General features: G+C 34.4%; 1 protein-coding gene across 13 annotated transcripts in view; it reads left to right on the plus strand.

The window, feature by feature from the left end:
- The window catches only part of DCDC2C (doublecortin domain containing 2C), a 229,963-nt gene that overhangs the window by 23,658 nt on the left and 188,852 nt on the right, over positions 1-17,453 (plus strand). For all 13 annotated transcript variants that reach the window (XR_012473397.1, XR_012473396.1, XR_012473404.1 and 10 more), the window contains exon 3: positions 13,246-13,322. Coding sequence is in view for 3 of the 13 variants with exons in the window: in XM_074209599.1 (XP_074065700.1) it covers positions 13,246-13,322 (77 nt within the window). In the remaining 10 variants the exon portion in view is untranslated. The remainder of the gene's footprint in view (positions 1-13,245; positions 13,323-17,453) is intronic.

Here is a 17,453-nt window from a genome sequence, read left to right on the forward strand (position 1 = left end):
CTCTAAGAAACTCTTTGAGTTGTGTTATTCAGGTAGTTCCAAATTCACCTAACTACTCTTTCAGCCCAAATGTCTTCATCTTGTCCTCCAGGATAACATGAAATAATTTGCCCAATGCTTTCCTGAAATCCAGGCATATTTTGTCAATGCACATCATTGGTTTTTTTTTTTTTTTTTTGCAAGGCAGTGGGGGTTAAGTGGCTTGTCCAAGGCCACACAGATGGGAAATTATTAAGTGTTTGAGGCCAGATTTGAACTCAGGTACTCCTGACTCCAGGGCTGGTGCTCTATCCACTGCACATCATTGATATATGCCAGTTTAGCAATCCTGTCATAAAAGGAAATGAAGTTGTTCTTAAGGGACTGATGCTGGTTCATTGTTTCCTTCACTTTCTGAATATTCATAAAAAATCTCTGACAATGTGTTTGAAAATTTGAGTTGATCAAATTCATAGCTTATTGTCTAGAGACATCCTTATTTTGAAAACTGAAACATTCTTTGTCCATTTCCAGTCTTGAATTATACTATCAATTCTTCATGAGTTTATTTTTGAATAATTTTTAACAGATACTTTTTTTATAACTCCTTTCTTTCTGGGCTTATGATTGAGCCTTCCCTTTTAACAACAAAAAAAGAGAGAAAAAAGAAAGTGATTCAGGAAAACTTTCTAATACATCACTGGAGTCTGATAGAATATGAAATGCTTCCCATTCATTGTTCTTCACCATTCCAATAATGGGAGCAAGGTACATTTTCTCATCTCTTCTTTGGGAGACAAACATGATCATTATAATTCTACAACATTTAGATTTTGGTTTTTCAATTTTTGTTCTTTCTGTTTACATTGATAAAGTGATTGCTTATTTTCTGCTTCCTTCAGTGTACATTTGCTTGTATGTTCTTGTAAGACTGCATGTTTCTCTGAAATCATTTTTATGGTAATATCAAATATATACACTATCTGGAAGGCAGTTCATCTGATTCTGATTGCTTGAACACATTTCCAGATTTATCCTATTTTTTCTTTTTGAGTATATTTGTTCTATCCCTTTCAGTCTGAAGATCATTTTTCTTTGTAGAGAAAATAGAAGCAAAGTAGGGTGTCAACAATTCAGAATTTATGACTTCAGTTATTGCCTTTCCATCCACTTCAAAGCATTAGTATTTACATGTAGCATAAGATGGGAAATGCAAACATGTTGCTGAATCCAAGTCTTCTGTACAGAAGCAATGGGATGCTAAGCTTCCTAGGCACATTACAATTCTGGAATCTAGCCATCTAGCAGAGAATCGAAATTCTCATAGCAGTACCAACTTTGCAAGTAGCCTCATGAATAACTCTATATTCAAGAATTGCTGAGTTTGAGAGTTTCACGTACTAGATTTTCTAGAAATGGATTTTCTTATGTATTCTGTTGCTTAGAGAAAGAAGATAGTCTCTATGTATCCTGTATTTCAAGCTTTGGAAGGTCAACATCCTACTTGAAGCACAAAACCACTGAGGATATAACTGAACCAGAAGCTGAAGATGAAAGAGGCTGTAGTCAAACAATGTCCAGAAGAGACTGATGAAATAGTGCCAGGCAGAGACTCTGAGAACCAATTCATTGAGAGCCATGCAAAGACATCAGTAGTTCTGTAACTGCAGACTCAGAGGCATGAGTTGCTCCTTCTCACACATTCTTATTTATGTGATATATGTGTGTGTGTATCCACAATTCCTTGCTACAGTATATTTCTGTAAACTGTACTCTTGGTTTATGGGAAAGATTTTTTGTTGCTAATGATCTTATAATGCTATTTCAGAAATGCTAATGCTTTAAGCTAATTGTGTTCTTTGTTTGACTATTGGAGCATAAAGGAACCACTGGGGACCCAGAAGCTAGTTTAAGGAGTGCAGACCCATTGAATATTTTGAACCTATTGTATTTATTGCCTGGGGGACCCATTTTAAAAGTGTGCATTGAGGGTCTTCCAGTGGGGTCACTATAATGAGAAAAATAGCTATATTTTCCCATAGATGTAGAATACATTTTTATAAAATATATACAACATTGATAGTAAGTGATACATGGAAAGACACAATAACAATAATAGTTGTTAACATTTATAAAGCCCTTACTATGTGCTTAAAAATTATGTCATATGATCTCATAATAATCAAACTAAAACAGAGGCTAAGTGATTTGCTTAGCATTGCACAGCTCCTAAATGTCTGAGGGCGGATTTGGACTTGGGTCTTCCTGAACTCTGTGACTGGCACTCTATCCACTGTGCCACTTAGCCATCTTCAGAGAAAGAGAACATGCATGGCCAGGGCACTTGTGTACTTCTAGTACTTCGGTGCTGCATCTTCTGAGGCAGCTGCTTCCTATTGGACTTGTATGGCAAAGTAGCCTCAGTGTGTATAGTTTCTGCTGAACCTTTGGATTAGTCTCTTTAAGCATGACTTCTTGTTCTTTTTTTTTTGATAGCTGCATAATCTTTTGGTTCTGTAGTATTATAAGATGTGTTTGCATTGGGTACTAGTTTATGGAACTTCTCTTTACATCTAATTTGAACAGTTCCTTTCCAAAAGAACAGACCCTGTTCTAGAAACTAAACTCAGAAATACAGACTAGCTAACTGTTGACAACAGGCTTTAATTTGTTTTATTTTGCTTTGTCTTTTTTAATTTTGATTTTCTGCTCATTAAGAACAGGGTCTTTGTTAGAAGCCTCATTCTGATTTAGGGTTAGAAATTATTTTTACCTAATTAATGATATCATGGAGATACTGTTCAATCGATCCTTGTAACCTATCCTCTGATGACTTTTCCAAAAATTCCCTAAAGAGTTGTGTCTGACCAATTGCATTTTTTAAAGGAGACATTTGGGTCTGCTACAAATATGAATTTGAGCTAGCACAATTGCTAAACTCAAAGGGCAAAATGTCATTATTTTCTTTGTACCTGGGCATATTCTTGCCTTTAGTATGTGTTTTTTTTGTTCTTCATAAGCTTCTCTACTATAATAGTAGCATCTACCTCATATGGTTGTTTTGAGGATCAAGTGAGAGTATATGCATGTGATTTGAGGGTTTAAAGTGCATATACATACATATATATATATATATATATATGGCAATTATTATTATTATGTAAGAGGTACTGAGGGGGGGTCTCACTTAGAATAGGAGCAGTAGGATTGAAAGGAAAAGTACATTTCTAGAGATATTTCTGTGAGGACTTGTTATTGCTGGTATGAAGGAGGAATTGAGGGAGGTCATTAGGGGAGTGGAATGATTCAAAGATAATGCATATTGTAGTATAAGAACTGAAAGGGACATCAGTATTATTTAGCTACTCCATCCTTTTCCTCCCCGTATTATTTTCTTATGAGAAAAGTGAAGCTCAGAGAAATTAAGTGACTTGATCAAAGTATGTCATAGAGTCTGAAACTGAACTTTCTGATCCTGGTAGATTGGCAGAAGTCAGGAGGGAGAGGATAAAGTGATTGTTATTATTTGTTGCCATTTTATATGTTCACTGAGGGTATCCACCCTTTTGGTTTTTATGGGAGAGATTAGGATGAAACAGCAGCCAGAGGGCATTGCGTGTGTCTGGGAAAGTGCCACTTTTACTGATTCAGCCCACCTTAGCAATCACCCCCAGTTATTGAATCAAGAGACCTAAAGCCTATTGGATCACTCGGTCTCATGGTGAAGACCAATGACAAGAGTTCTTTGCTTTGACAGGTGTGAAATGAAACCTTTATATCCCCATTAGGAAGTGGCTTGAAAAGTACATTGCTTTGATATTTCCCAATAGCTTGCTGTAAAGGAATAAGAAGAAAACAACAACAGCTGAAGAATCCTGTGTCTAATTACAGGAGGTATTAATTAGAGAGATGATTTTGAGGTTAATAACTCATTAGCATAACAAAAGAGCAATTAATTCATTGTTTCCATATTTTTGTATAATCAGGCAGAAAAACCATTTCTTAAGATTTGGGTACCTTAATCAGATCATGAAGAATATGGACCCTGCATTTCTATCTTATTTTAAGTTAAGGTGATGAAAATTTTAATGGCATTGATTTTCACTATAAGAGCACATTTTATATAAACCATGATAGTAATGTCACTGTTTGAAATTCCAGATTGAGTCATAGATATCACAGAATTTGGATTCTGAAGACCTAGGTTAGAATTGAAACTATATTAGTTTTTCCCTCTGCTATCTTGAGTTAGTCACATTCTCCCTTGGGAACTCAGTCTCCTATCTATAAAGTAAGAAGTTTGAATTAGAAAGCTTATGAGCTTTTCTTTCCTTTCCAAGCCCTAATGCTTGTTCCAATCCTAAGTAATTTTCCCTCATTGACCCTCAGTTTCCTCATCAGCGAAATGATGTGATTGGATTAGATGATCTCTAAATCCTACATATGACTCTTACTATGCTGCTATTATCCCATTTGTCAGCGTATGTCCTTCAAGTCATATATATGCATAGATGGATAAATATTTAGCTGGTATTGGTGATGCTTTCTATTCTTCATTCATAATTTCTCACCTAGTATCTACCCAGTGACTAATGGCTCCTGAAACATCAGAGGATTCTCTAAGTAAAATTATGTAGTCTTAGAATACTTATAAAGTCTAACCTTTCCTTTTAGAGGTGTTCTAGTCCCACTCTGGGATACTTTCTTCTAATACTACTACCTCCCACTCTTTTAATCTTCCAATACTACTACCTCCCACTCTTTTTATCTTCCATCAAAATTTCCTCAGAGACAAAATTCTGTCTCAGAATATCATTATTGGAAAATCTCATGTCATTTAGTTCTACCTTCCTTAAAGTGATCAAAGACTTCTGAAAGGAGAGCCATCATTTATACTTTGGGGGAAATTTAGAATTTTTTATTATTTTTCATTTGATTATTTAAACATAAACAGAACTATATTAAACATGTTATAAATTCAACTTGAGTATTTTCATTATATACTTTTGGCCAGTTGAAGATACCAGGGAGGTTAAACTTAGTGGATTAGGTTAAAGTTAAAGAAATAAGTCCTACCCTCAAGTAGCTTAAATTCAAATTGAGGGAAAAATCAATTCAGATAAATTATATATACATTCACATACACATATCTGTCTCTGTTTCTTTCTCTATCTATCTCTCTTTTTTTTTTTTTGCCAGTCACCAAATAATTTCTTGGGAGTGAGCATCAGCAATTCTCATGACGTAAGACCTAAACGGAACTTTGAATCACCTGGGGATTCCAATAGATAGATAAGGAAGGAGAGTGTTCCACATGTGGATGACAGACTATTCAAAGAACCATAGTGAGAGGCTGACATATTTTGTCCAATAGAGGAGGTTTATTTTATGTCAGTGGCAATGGGAACTCACTGAATTTTCTTGAGCTTTAATGACATGATCAACAGTGCCATGTTTGGGACCTCCCTTTTAGAAATATTAGATTGGTAGGTATGTAAGGGACTAATTGGCAAGGGAGAGATTAGAGATTAGGAGAGATTAGATTAGAGGTAAATGATTTGATTTTGAAGCCTTTACCCTTTTAGTTCCTTTCCTTCTCCATTGTTGTTTGAGATGCAAGTCATCACATCACCCAGAATGATTGAATAGGGAAAATGAGCTGGTCTGGGAGTCAAGAGGATTTGGGTTCAAATATCATTTCAGTTACTTTTACTATTAGTGTGACCTTGGACAAATCACTTAACCTATCTTGGCTTCAGTTTCTTATCCATAAAATAAGGGCTTAAGTAATATGGACTACAAGGTTCCTCATGGTTCTAAATCTATCATCCTGTGATTCTCTTTCTTAAATCCCAGAAGGGTGCTAGATCCAGCTTGAATTGACTTGTAAAAACTGATTGTTAAATGTTCAGAATGAACATTTACCTTTCAGAAATTGGCAGACATTATAAATCAGGATTTGGTTGACTATTTTGTTGATTAGTATAGTGATGAAGATTGTTTATAATGCAGATCAAACTTAAAAGTATGTTGCATATATATATGTATGTATATATATATCTTTTTTTGGAGAATGGTTGATAAACATTTAATGGTACACTTCTACTCAAACCTACCCCCCCAATCAGTTAAACAATGTAGTTGAGTATATAGTAGAGTAGAAGGTTATTGGATTTAGACACAGAAGACCTGACTTTTAGTTTTACTTTTGGTATCTATCTCAGGTGTCTTATTCCAGGCAAGTCACTTAACCTCTTTGAGGATTGTGGTAGGATTATCCTATAGGTAATACCCCCCATCCCCGACCATGCTGTTGATTTTTAAGGTTTATTTTGTAGCCTACAACTTTGCCAAAGCTATTAATTATCACGAGGAATATATTTGCTGATTCCTTTGGATTTTCTAGATAAATAATACCATTGGTATACCAGGGATTCCTTTTTCCTCCCTGTTTTTATACCACTATTTTTTTATTTTTTTCTCAGTACTCTTAATAGCATTTCTAGAATTAGATAAATTAATACCAGTGAGAATATGTGTCCTTGCTTTACTCCTGAATTTATTGGCAAAGTTGCTGGTATCATATATGTATATTGCTACTATTGCATATGGTACTCACTATTGGTTTAGGTAGATACTTTTCATTATATTAAGAAAAGATCTCTTTATGCCTATACTTTGATTAGGGCTTTAAAAATAGTTTAAATAATTGTTGTACTTTGTTAAAAGACTTTTCTATATGTATTGAGATAATCATATGATTTTTGGATGTTTTTGTTTTAAAAATGATTAAGTCTGTTGATTGTTTCCCTAACATTGAATCATCCTTGCATTCTTGGCATAAATCCAATTTAGTCATAGATAATAAATTTTTTGGATGATCTATTGAAGTCTGATAGAATTTAATTTAATTTTTTGAATTGATATTACTAATAATATTCTATAGTTTTTCCTTGTTTGTTTAATTTTACCTAATTTAGATATTTGTATTATTTTGTTCTCACAATGGAGCCTGGTAGAGTGTTTTCTTTCTTAATTCTTGGAAATAATTTGTGTAGGATTGCTACTAATTGTTCTTTAAAAGTTCAAAAGAATTCACCTGTAGATTGATTTGTCAGGAGAAGAAATTTTTTTCTTCAGTTGTTCTTTATGATTAGTTCTATTTTCTTTTCTGATAATTAACTAAGCTCTCTTTTTGGTCTTCCGTTAGTTTGAGTATTTCTTTTGGGTTCTCAGTTTTGGTAGCATACAACTTTTATTTTTTTCTCTGGTGTTCATTCAATGTTTTGTTCAACTGATTATTTTGACTTTAAGTCAGTTTAACTAAAAATTTATCAGTTTAGAAACAGTTTTTAATTTTATTTAAAATTTCTATTTTTTTTGCTTCTAGTTTATTTCTCCTCTAATTTTCAGTCTCATGTTTATTTTGGATCTTTGAATTCTTGTTGACTTTGTAATTTTTTAAAATGCATATTCTATTCAGCTCATCAATTTTGCCTTTTGTATCTTTATAACACTGGATATATGGTAGTATCATTCCAACTTCTGCTTTTTTTTTGGATTCACTATGCACAGTAAATTTTATCTGGATTCTCATTTTTATCTTAACTTTGTTTTTGTTTTGTAGAACTGATACTTGTAAGCAAAAAATTATTTTTTCTCCTTATTCTGGGACCTGTTTTCATTTCTTTTGATTATTTAATCAATGAAACTTTTAAGTTTTGAGTTAGGTTTATATTTTTGGTCATTTGACTCTAATATTGCTGTTTTTCCCTTTCGTTTGGGATTTGTTTTTATTCTTCTTTCTTTTTGAAGACAGTGCATAGTTTTTTTTAAAATTTTTGCTTTCTCATATTTAAACCAAGCTTATTTTTTTTTCTGGCTCTTTCCCCCTCTCTACCCCAGCACCCAATCCTCTCCATTTATCACCCTTCCTGCCTAATTCTGGAGTTTTATTAGCATATTAACTCCATTTCCTCTCATTTTATCTAGATACGCAATCCATCCCTTTTTTTCCTCTCAAAAACTCTTAGTTAGGGGGCAACTAGGTGGCAAAGTGGATAGAGCCCTGGCCCTGGAGTCAGGAGGACCTGAATTAGACACTTAATAATTTCCTAGTTGTGTGACCTTGGGCAAGTCACTTAATCCCATTGCCTTGTTAAAAAAAAACTTAGTTAAAATCCTATTTCTTCTCTTTACCTTCAACTTTTGTTTTTCTTATTTTATTCCCCATTTTTCTGTAAATGGTTTCTATCTTGTTCTTTTCCCTTTCCATCTATTCTACACTTTTATTCTTTGATTTATGGTCCTTATTATGTCTTTATGTTCATTCTTTAGTGTCCATGTTCTCTTCGTGGAATTAAAGTTGCCAGGGTGCATATTTTGAAGAATCAAAACAAAGTTTGTTTTATTTCCTTAATAGATTTTCGCTCTTTCCTGCTATTTTCCTGTTGTGCCTCACTCTCAGAATTATCAGTTCTTATAGGAAATAAAGAGAAGCATTGTCCCATAGTAGAAAACTTCCCATGTTTCTAATATTTCTTCCATTTCCTTCTCTGTCTTCCCCATGACCATTTTCCTTTTTCTAACTGCCATGAAATCTCCTTTTTGGGTAGATGCCCTTGTATCCTTCTGGAAATTCTTTCTGGATTGCTCTCAGGAACTCTGATTCTCCTTCTGAGTCAGTAATTGTTTACGGAGGGACAATAATCTCTGAAGGTAGGGATCACTCTGGACACTAAATCCTTGAAGATTCTATATATTTTAATACCCTATCTTTCATTACAGACTATCTCTTCTGATCATGGGAGTGTTCTTTAGTGAGATTGCCTTCCACTACTGAATCAGGATTTCCCTCATTCTTTTCCTTTTATCAATCCTTTTTTCTTTACCACTTCATCTGTTTTTCTGAGTTGCCTCTCTTTTTCCTGAGAATCTACAAGAATAATTTTTCTTTTAGTCATCTTTAAATTTTAGGGTGTTAGCTAATAATATATATTGTCTTCTACCTCCTCTTCTACCCTTTTATGCTTCCATTCTTCCTTTATATTCCCACTAAAATAATTGGTTCACCAGTACAAGGGTGTGTGTGTGTGTGTGTGTGTGTGTGTGTGTACATGCTCCTGTGGGGGGGTTATCTTTATTTCCATATATGTATATATATATATATAAACAAATAAGCAATCAAATATATATATATATATATATATATATATATATATATATATATATATGTACACACACATATATTTTTACTGGGATCTCTTAATGGGGCATCTAAGTCATGCAGCAGATAGAGTGCTGGACTTGTAATCAGGAAGACCTGAATTTAAATCTGGTCTTGGACACTTATTAGCTAGGTGACCCAGGCACATCACTTAAACTCTGCCTGAATTTCCTCATTTGTAAAATGGGGCTAATAGCACATCCTTCTAGGAGAATAAAATGGGATAGTGATTGTAAAGCACTTAGCTCAGTGTCTAACAATAAATTCTTCCTCTGTTGTTATTTTGTTGTTGTGTTCTTTTTTAACCCTACAGGGTCACTTCTAATTGCTTTTATTTCTCCATTCAATAGAGATCCAGAGGTGGGGTTTTATTTTGTTATTTATACAGTCCTTGGTAGCAGCTATACTTATTTGCCTTTCTTGGGTTTCTGTTTTCTCAAATATTTGCAAAGTGAATAATCTGCTCCTCTCTCTCTCTCTCTCTCTCTCTCTCTCTCTCTCTCTCTCTCTCTCTCTCTCTCTCTCTCCCAATTCAAATGTTTCTCTTTTTATTAAACATTTATTTTCATTGATAATTAGGTTCAGATTTGTAAGGATATGTCAACTTCAGTTGCATCTTGAGTTCCTTTACTCTTCAGGATATAGTTTGTTTTCTATTGGTGTTTGTTCTGTATTATTAAATTTTTCTTTCTTTTATATTTCATATATTTATATTTTGCTGGTCATTTGAAGAATTTCTTGTTTGTCATCAAAATCATTGAATGTATTTCTTGGCATTTGCATCATATTTTTTCCCCCTGGAGGAAATGTATAGATTGAATTAGCATTTTTATTTTCTGTGTTGAGAAATTCTGGGCAGTTTCTTATATTGTCTAAGTTGTTGAATTTGAAGGTCTTCTGGGAAACCTATGATCCTTAATTTATTTCAATATATCCTGTCTTTGAAATTAATATTTTTTTGCAATAGAGAAATCATGTTTTCTTTTAACATTTGTGTTTTTCTTTCTTACTTTTTACTTTTTAAAACTTTCTTACTTTTACTTTTTAAAACTTCATTAGAGCTGTATATGTAGGCACTTATTTTCTCTCTTATTTCTTTGAACTACTGTCAAGTCAAATTTTTCTACTCTGCCAACTACCTCTGTTATATGAATGTAATAAATTCTCCTCTTATAATTCTTACTTCTTTCTTGAATTATTCATGTACTTCTGTACTCTCCTGGTAATCTTCAGGGTCATCTTGCTCAGTAGGTTTTGGTTTGTTCCCTTTGTTTTATAGGATTTATGTTGGATTTGCATAGGTGTCATCTTTTCTTCTGTTATTAATCTTGCCCCTGTTGATTTTTCTGCTTATATTCAAGGTTTTAAACTTCTTTGTGATCTTTTGTAATTTCCAATTCTTTTCTTTATATTGCTTTATTTATTCTATTCTATTATTTAAATATTCTATTATTTATTGAGGACTGGACCTCAAAGCTGTCTTAACCTCCTCCTATGTTGAGGAATTCACTTTTTATAGATCTCAATTCCTTTTCCAACTAACTTCTTGGTGTGGGGAGAGGGCTGGCACCGGCACAGAACTGACTCAAAGTTAATCATCGTTTCCTTTTCTTCAGACCTGGGACAGCTCCCCACATGCTGGTATCCTGTTCCAGTTATTTTCATTAGTAACTTTTTTTGCCTGTGAGTGGTTGTTCCAGCATGCTGTTTTTCTCTCTTCTGCTTTCTGTCCCCAAGCAAAGCATAAATAAGTGCCCTCTTCTCTTCTTGAATATGGATAGGTAATTGTGTACAGCTGCTTGTTGACACAGAATGGTGATGGGAAGGTAGGAGTGTAGAGTGCATTGTTTGAGACTCCAACAGCAGCAAAGAACTTCCTGAATGAATCCTAGAGCTTCTAGAAACCCATAGGTGGTATGAAAGTGTCTTAGGGATATTATGAGACAGAAGGAAATTAGTGAACTATTGGGGATTAGCCTTCTTCGCTGATAATATATCAGTTTGTTAACTTGTTGTGGTTCTTGGTGTCTTGACCTGTGGAGACAACTGTAATTACTTTACTTTTTGAGAGTAATTCTTATTTTCTTTTTTTAAATTTTCTTTTTTTTAGGTTTTTGCAAGGCAATGATGTTAAGTAGCTTGCCCAAGGCCACACAACTAGATAATTATTAAATGTCTCAGGTCGGATCTGAACTCAGGTACTTCTGACTCCAGAGCTGATGCTCCATCCACTGTGCCACCTAGCTACCCCGAGTAATTCTTATTTTCAAGAGTTTCAAGAGAACTGGAAAAATGTCTAGTCTTCCTTCTTGTTTATGTAATGTTCCCATTCTGCCAAGATTTAATAGGGTACAAAGCAAAGTCTTAAGCTAGCTGGACTTGGGAGGACTTCCTAGAATCCCTAAAATCACAGGTGCTTCTTTCTCTCTCTCTCTCTCTCTCTCTCTCTCTCTCTCTCTCTCTCTTTCTTTCCTTCTTTCTTTGCTTCTTCCTTCCTTCCTTCCTTCCTTCCTTCCTTCCTTCCTTCCTTCCTTCCTTTTTCTTTCTTCTGTTTTTGTGCTTGCTCTTGTTCTTATTCTTCTTTTCTTTCTTATTCATGAAAGAGTGTTGCTGGACTTGGAGTTCAGAGACCTCAACTTAGATTGTGGTTCTTCCTCTCAATGCCTTTGTGATTTTGAACTGGTTATCCCAGTCCTCTATTTCTTCATCTGTAAAATGAAGGAGTGAGAACCAGAGATTTCTAAGGACCTTTTTTAGCTGTAACATCCTATACTTCAACATTCTTTTCTATGATCCTGGTACTAGAGAGAAAAGATTTTATGAGTAGGTGAATATTACGAAAGAAAAACCTGAACCTCAGAAATGTGTGTCCAGCTGATTTTTTTTTATCAACAATACAAGCACCCCAGGGTTAGAACAGAGAGGTGATTATGTAGGAAGATACTCTTAAATGAAGATCGTTTTTTGGGTGACAACTTGCTTGTTCTGTTGCTGACTGACTTCCTGTGTTTTTTGGTTCCTTTCCTTACTTGTGTCACCAGAAGGGATAATGAGAACAATTTTTATTATTGTTTGTGGTTGATATCCTACACAACAACAAAACAACATTTTGTTATTGTTTCATTGTGATTTCATCTGTGAAGGAAACTCCTTAGTGGCTTAGTGGGGAAAAAATATTCTACCGTTGTAGATTAGCAGCTCATTGGGTGACTTACAGTCTTAACAAGTTGCTTAGGACAGTCAGAAGTTAAGTGAACTGATCAAGGTCTTATAGCCATATATATAGTCATATATGTGATAGCAAAGTCAGAAATCAAGGTGTTCCAGAATCCCAGGTTAGCTTTCCATACATAATACCATATTCATTACTGAGGTACTCAAATATATTTGTTGTCTCAAGGATTATTAAGTTCTCTTCAACAATGCTGATCATGACATTTCCTATTCTTTATTGATCTAATATTCATTAAGTTCAACTCTGGGCCCAATTTTCTTCCACAGATAGGCAAGCTCTATCATTTTCCCCTCCATATTCAGGTAGTGATCTGGATGATAGCCATTTTTCATCTACTAATCCTGTCCTATGTGGATAGTTAGGTTAAAATCTTTGAAGATGTGATATGGATATCATGAAACTCAGGATACAAAAGAAATACATCTTCTCAAAAACATTAAACATAATAAATCTTAAGTTCTGAGAATAGGCAAAATTATAATGCAGTAACTTAACCATAGAGGTAACCATAAGCCTGAGGACCATGAGTAGAATTATGACTCTTTTGCTAATGAATTTTGACAAGTTCTGACATTTGGGCCTCAGTTTCCTCATTTGAAAAAAATGAGGAGGTTAGGATAGATATCTTAAACCCCTTTCAACTTTATGTTTGTGGTCCTACAATTTCCTCAGCCACACATGGAAAAACATTCTCTTTACTTTGTGGTCTCACTTCAAATACTGAGTTTTTGAAGCTATTAGGAACTTTTGAGAGAAATGTGCAGTATGTGAAAATATTCTCTGTCTGCTTTTCCCACCTTTTCAGATCAGACCAGTTGTGCACAGTGATTTGGTTGTGTCTTCTCGGTGGCAAACATACTGTCGAAAGCCATGCCATATTAAGTAAGTATATTATAATTTGTGATTTTGAGAACTTGTGGTTCTCAAAAAGTGATTGTCTCTCATCTGGCAAAAACTCTTACATTTTCCTCATTTTCCTCAATAGACATTTTTAATGTAAGGCTGAAGACTGACTACTTCTTAGGGGTGTTAGTAGAAGCTTAGATATAGAGGTAGGAGGAATCTTAGAAATCACCTAGTCCAGATTCCCCCCCCCCCCTTATTTTATGGATAAGGAAAGTGAGACCCAGAAAAACCATGTAATTTATTCAAGTTAACAAAAGAAGAAAGTAGTAGCACTATAATTTGACTCTAGGTCTCCCAGTTCTAAATCTAGTGCTCAATATTCATTTTGGAAGGTAGTAGAAGTTTGGAATAGGTCACTTCTGAGGTTCCTTTCAGTTCGGTGATCCTTGTTATTTCTTGTTCTATGCTACTAGAACTACACTTTCCTTGTATTTCTCCCTATTAAAACATATTTTTTCCCCAGCTTGGTCTTTTGAAAAACTATTCTTCTGGAATTCCATTATAGTAGTGTATCCTTCCAGTAGAATGTAAGCCAAGACTGAGTGTAGCATTCATTATAACTCATTATAGATGTAAATTTAACAGTATTTATTTAGAGAAGAAAAGATGAGAGTAGCAGCAAATGGGACTTGGTGAATTTTGTTTGTTCTTTTAAAATTCACATCTAGTGGCTACTTCTATTGATTATAAAAGGAAGTTTTTTAAAGGCATAGGAGGTTTCAATACAAGAAATGTCTTATGAGCAACATCTTTTTGACAACAATGCCTCTGTAAGGTAGTGAGATATAGTAGAAGGAATGGAAGTTTGAATTGGTCCAGGCCTCACATTAAATACTGCTTGAAATTTTCTCTCAAACCCAAAAGAATCAAAACAGAAATCATTATTCATTATTCCCCCCCTAAATCCATAACTCTTCTTAACTTTTCTTTTTTCTATCCTGGGCAAAATCATTCTGGACATTCAGGTTTGCAACTTTTGTATCATTCTTGACTTGAATTTAGGTGATAAAGTCTTGTGAGTGAAAAAACGGAGGCAGACATGAGAAATATTTTATAGAATTTTATAGAGAATGCATTCTCTTCTTGAAATGCCAAGGATCACTTTTTATGCAAAACTTTGGTCGAAATTCCTGAATGTTTCACTTAATGCATGGAAAGTATTGTTATAAATCCCTTAAAGATGCAGAAGAATCAGGCCATTCTAAAATAAATTCAAACCAGTTTAGCCAACATTTGTAAAGTACCCTGGTTATATTGAGTATTCAAAAAGAAAATAAAACATAGTTCTTGTCCATAAGTGATATTAATATTCTACTGGGAAATGCAGAAGATTTTTTTTTAGGGTTTTGCAAGGCAAATGGGGTTAAATGGCTTGCCCAAGGCCACACAGCTAGGTAATTATTAAGTGTCTGAGGCCAGACTTGAACTCAGGTACTCCTGACTCCAGGGCTGGTGCTGAATCCACTGTGCCACCTAGCCACCCCTAGAAGATTTTCTTAATGAACTAAAAAAAAAAGTCTTTTCTGATTGAGAATAAACATTAGAACTTTTGGGGTCTTGCTCATAAGTTACCATATTCATGATGTCTCATGCACGAAACATGAAGAAATTAATAATTTAAAAATATTGTGTGATTGGGGTTCCTTCCCTTATAACCTGTCCCCACACACACATAAAATAATGAACTCTTATGCTGTGTGATCCATGCTTTATAAAAGTGCTCTGAAAATTCCACTAGATGGACCCAAATAGCCATTCCAAATACAACTTTCATTCATGAGGCTTGACAACCTAAGTATATAATCCCAAACTGGTTATGTTAGTTCTAATAAGCTAAGACATTAAGAGGGACACAGAATTAGTGTTTCTACTTTATATACATGAAATTTTGCTAAGGAAAATGACTTAGATCATGTGTTAAGGCATATAGAGAAAAGTGGAAGCTAATGGTGGGCTAATAGTCTAAATGACAACATTGACTTGTTTAGGGTTATAAAATGTAACAGTTTAACTTGTTTGAACTATGTACTACAAGATTAAAAAAATGGTCTTCATGACCTCAGACAATTCACTTACCCTCTCAACACCATTTTTTTTTTCCATCTGTCAAATGGATAATTCCTATCCAAGGTGGTTGGAAAAGATGAGATAATGGCTATAGAAGTCCTTACTTTTCAAAAAAACTTCTTGTAAGCTATCTAGATCAGTGGTGTTGGTGGGGAAATTCTGAGGGTGGAAATTTCCTTGCTGATTCTAATTAGCACCTCCTCTATAATTTAGAGTCTTAGAGAATTATTTAAGGCAATGAGGTTCATCAGCTTAGCTTTGGTTAGATGTTTTGAAAGTGGAATTTTTAACCTGTGCCTTTTCAATTCTAAGGCTAGCCTGCTTACAGATTGTACCATGCTGGCTCTTAGCAAGATGTTCTAAAAAATGCAATGTGATGTGGTTGGAGAACTGACCTCAGAAAAACCTGTGTTCAAGTCCTGTTTATGATACATACTTGCCATAATAATCCTGGCCAATTCACTCAATCTCTTAGTTCCCTAGACAGTTCTTGATGAAATGTTCCAAAGTAGATGCAGGCCTACAATGTTAGGGTTCCATACACTGCAGAAATCACAGATGTGGTTTAAAAAATAAATGAAAGATATGATTGCATATTTTGGGATTAAACTATTGTTATTTAAATCTCCTTCAGAAATATTACCTTATTCATTCCTTTAGAATGCATATGTCACAGTGGGTAGCTTAACCTGAGCTTTTTCAGTTTCTCATCAGTCATTTTCTCAGTCAATAAGTATTTATTTGAGAACCTACTATGTGTCAATGTTGTTGATACAAACAAAAGAAAAAAAACAGTTCTCTCAAGGAAGCTTACAGTCTAATAGGGGAAACAGCATAAAAAAAACTGAACACACAAGATTTAAACAGGATTAATCGGATTAATTGAAGGAAGGCAACTGAGGCCAAAGATCTGTATTAGAAATGGAAAAACATCTCTAAGGCCCTCCTGTTGCCAGAATGTCCTAGTAGATACTGATTCTAATCTTAAAAGGGTAGAAGGGATCTTGATAAATATTTAGAACATGATTTTTCATTCATTTGTTCATTCACCCACTCATTCATTCATTCATTCATGCCCAACCTTCTCATTTTTTTTGTTTTTAGATTTTTCAAGGCAATGGGGTTAAGTGGCTTGCCCAAGGCCAAACGGCTAGGTAATTGTCAAGTGTCTGAGGTCGGATTTGAACCCAGATACTCCTGACTCCAAGGCCGGTGCTCTATTCACTGCGTCACCTAGCCACCCCAACCTCATTTTTAAGACAAGAAAGAAATGATCAAGACCAGAATGAAACCTCTACTTAAAATGCTTCCAGTTTTATTCCACATTATTTGAAAATCACAGCATAGAGGAAGCTTTCCCTGTATTTATATTTTCTCCTTATACATGTATAGCAATTACTAGTTTGATTAACATCTACAAATAATTTTTTTTCAAATAAAGATTTGCTATTATCCATTTATTAGTGAGTATCTACTATTATCCTCAAAACACTTTGGTTGAATAAAAACTGTAAATATGGTAAATTTCCCATTTTACAGATGGGAAATGGAGACCAGAGAAGGGTTGAGTTAGCAAATGTCAATCAGTGATCTGGTGATAGAACCAGCTTGTTATTTCAATTGTGTCTGATTCTTTGTGACCCCATTTGGGATTTTCTTGGCAAAGTTATTGGAGTAATTTTCCATTTCCTTCTCCAGATTATTTTATAGATGAGGTAACTGAGCAAATAAGGTCAAACTAGGGTCACACCACTAGTAAGTATTTGAGGAAAGATTTGAACTCAGAAAAATGAGTCTTCCTGATTAATGCCTTAGCACTCTTATCTATTGTGTCACGTACTTGCTGATGGAACCTAATTTCTAGTTTAATTCAGATAATAACTGATAATAACTAAAAAATAACATTGGCCTTTTTCTTGTGAAGTAAACTCCCCAAAGAGAGGTGGTGATAGGTCATCTAAGTTAAGCAGTCACAACTGACTTCTCTGTTCCACCTTTCTTCCTTGTTAGAGTCAAGAATCAGGTCTTGATTATAGGTGT

Source organism: Macrotis lagotis, chromosome 1 (genome assembly GCF_037893015.1).
Source record: "Macrotis lagotis isolate mMagLag1 chromosome 1, bilby.v1.9.chrom.fasta, whole genome shotgun sequence".
NCBI lineage: Eukaryota > Metazoa > Chordata > Mammalia > Peramelemorphia > Peramelidae > Macrotis > Macrotis lagotis.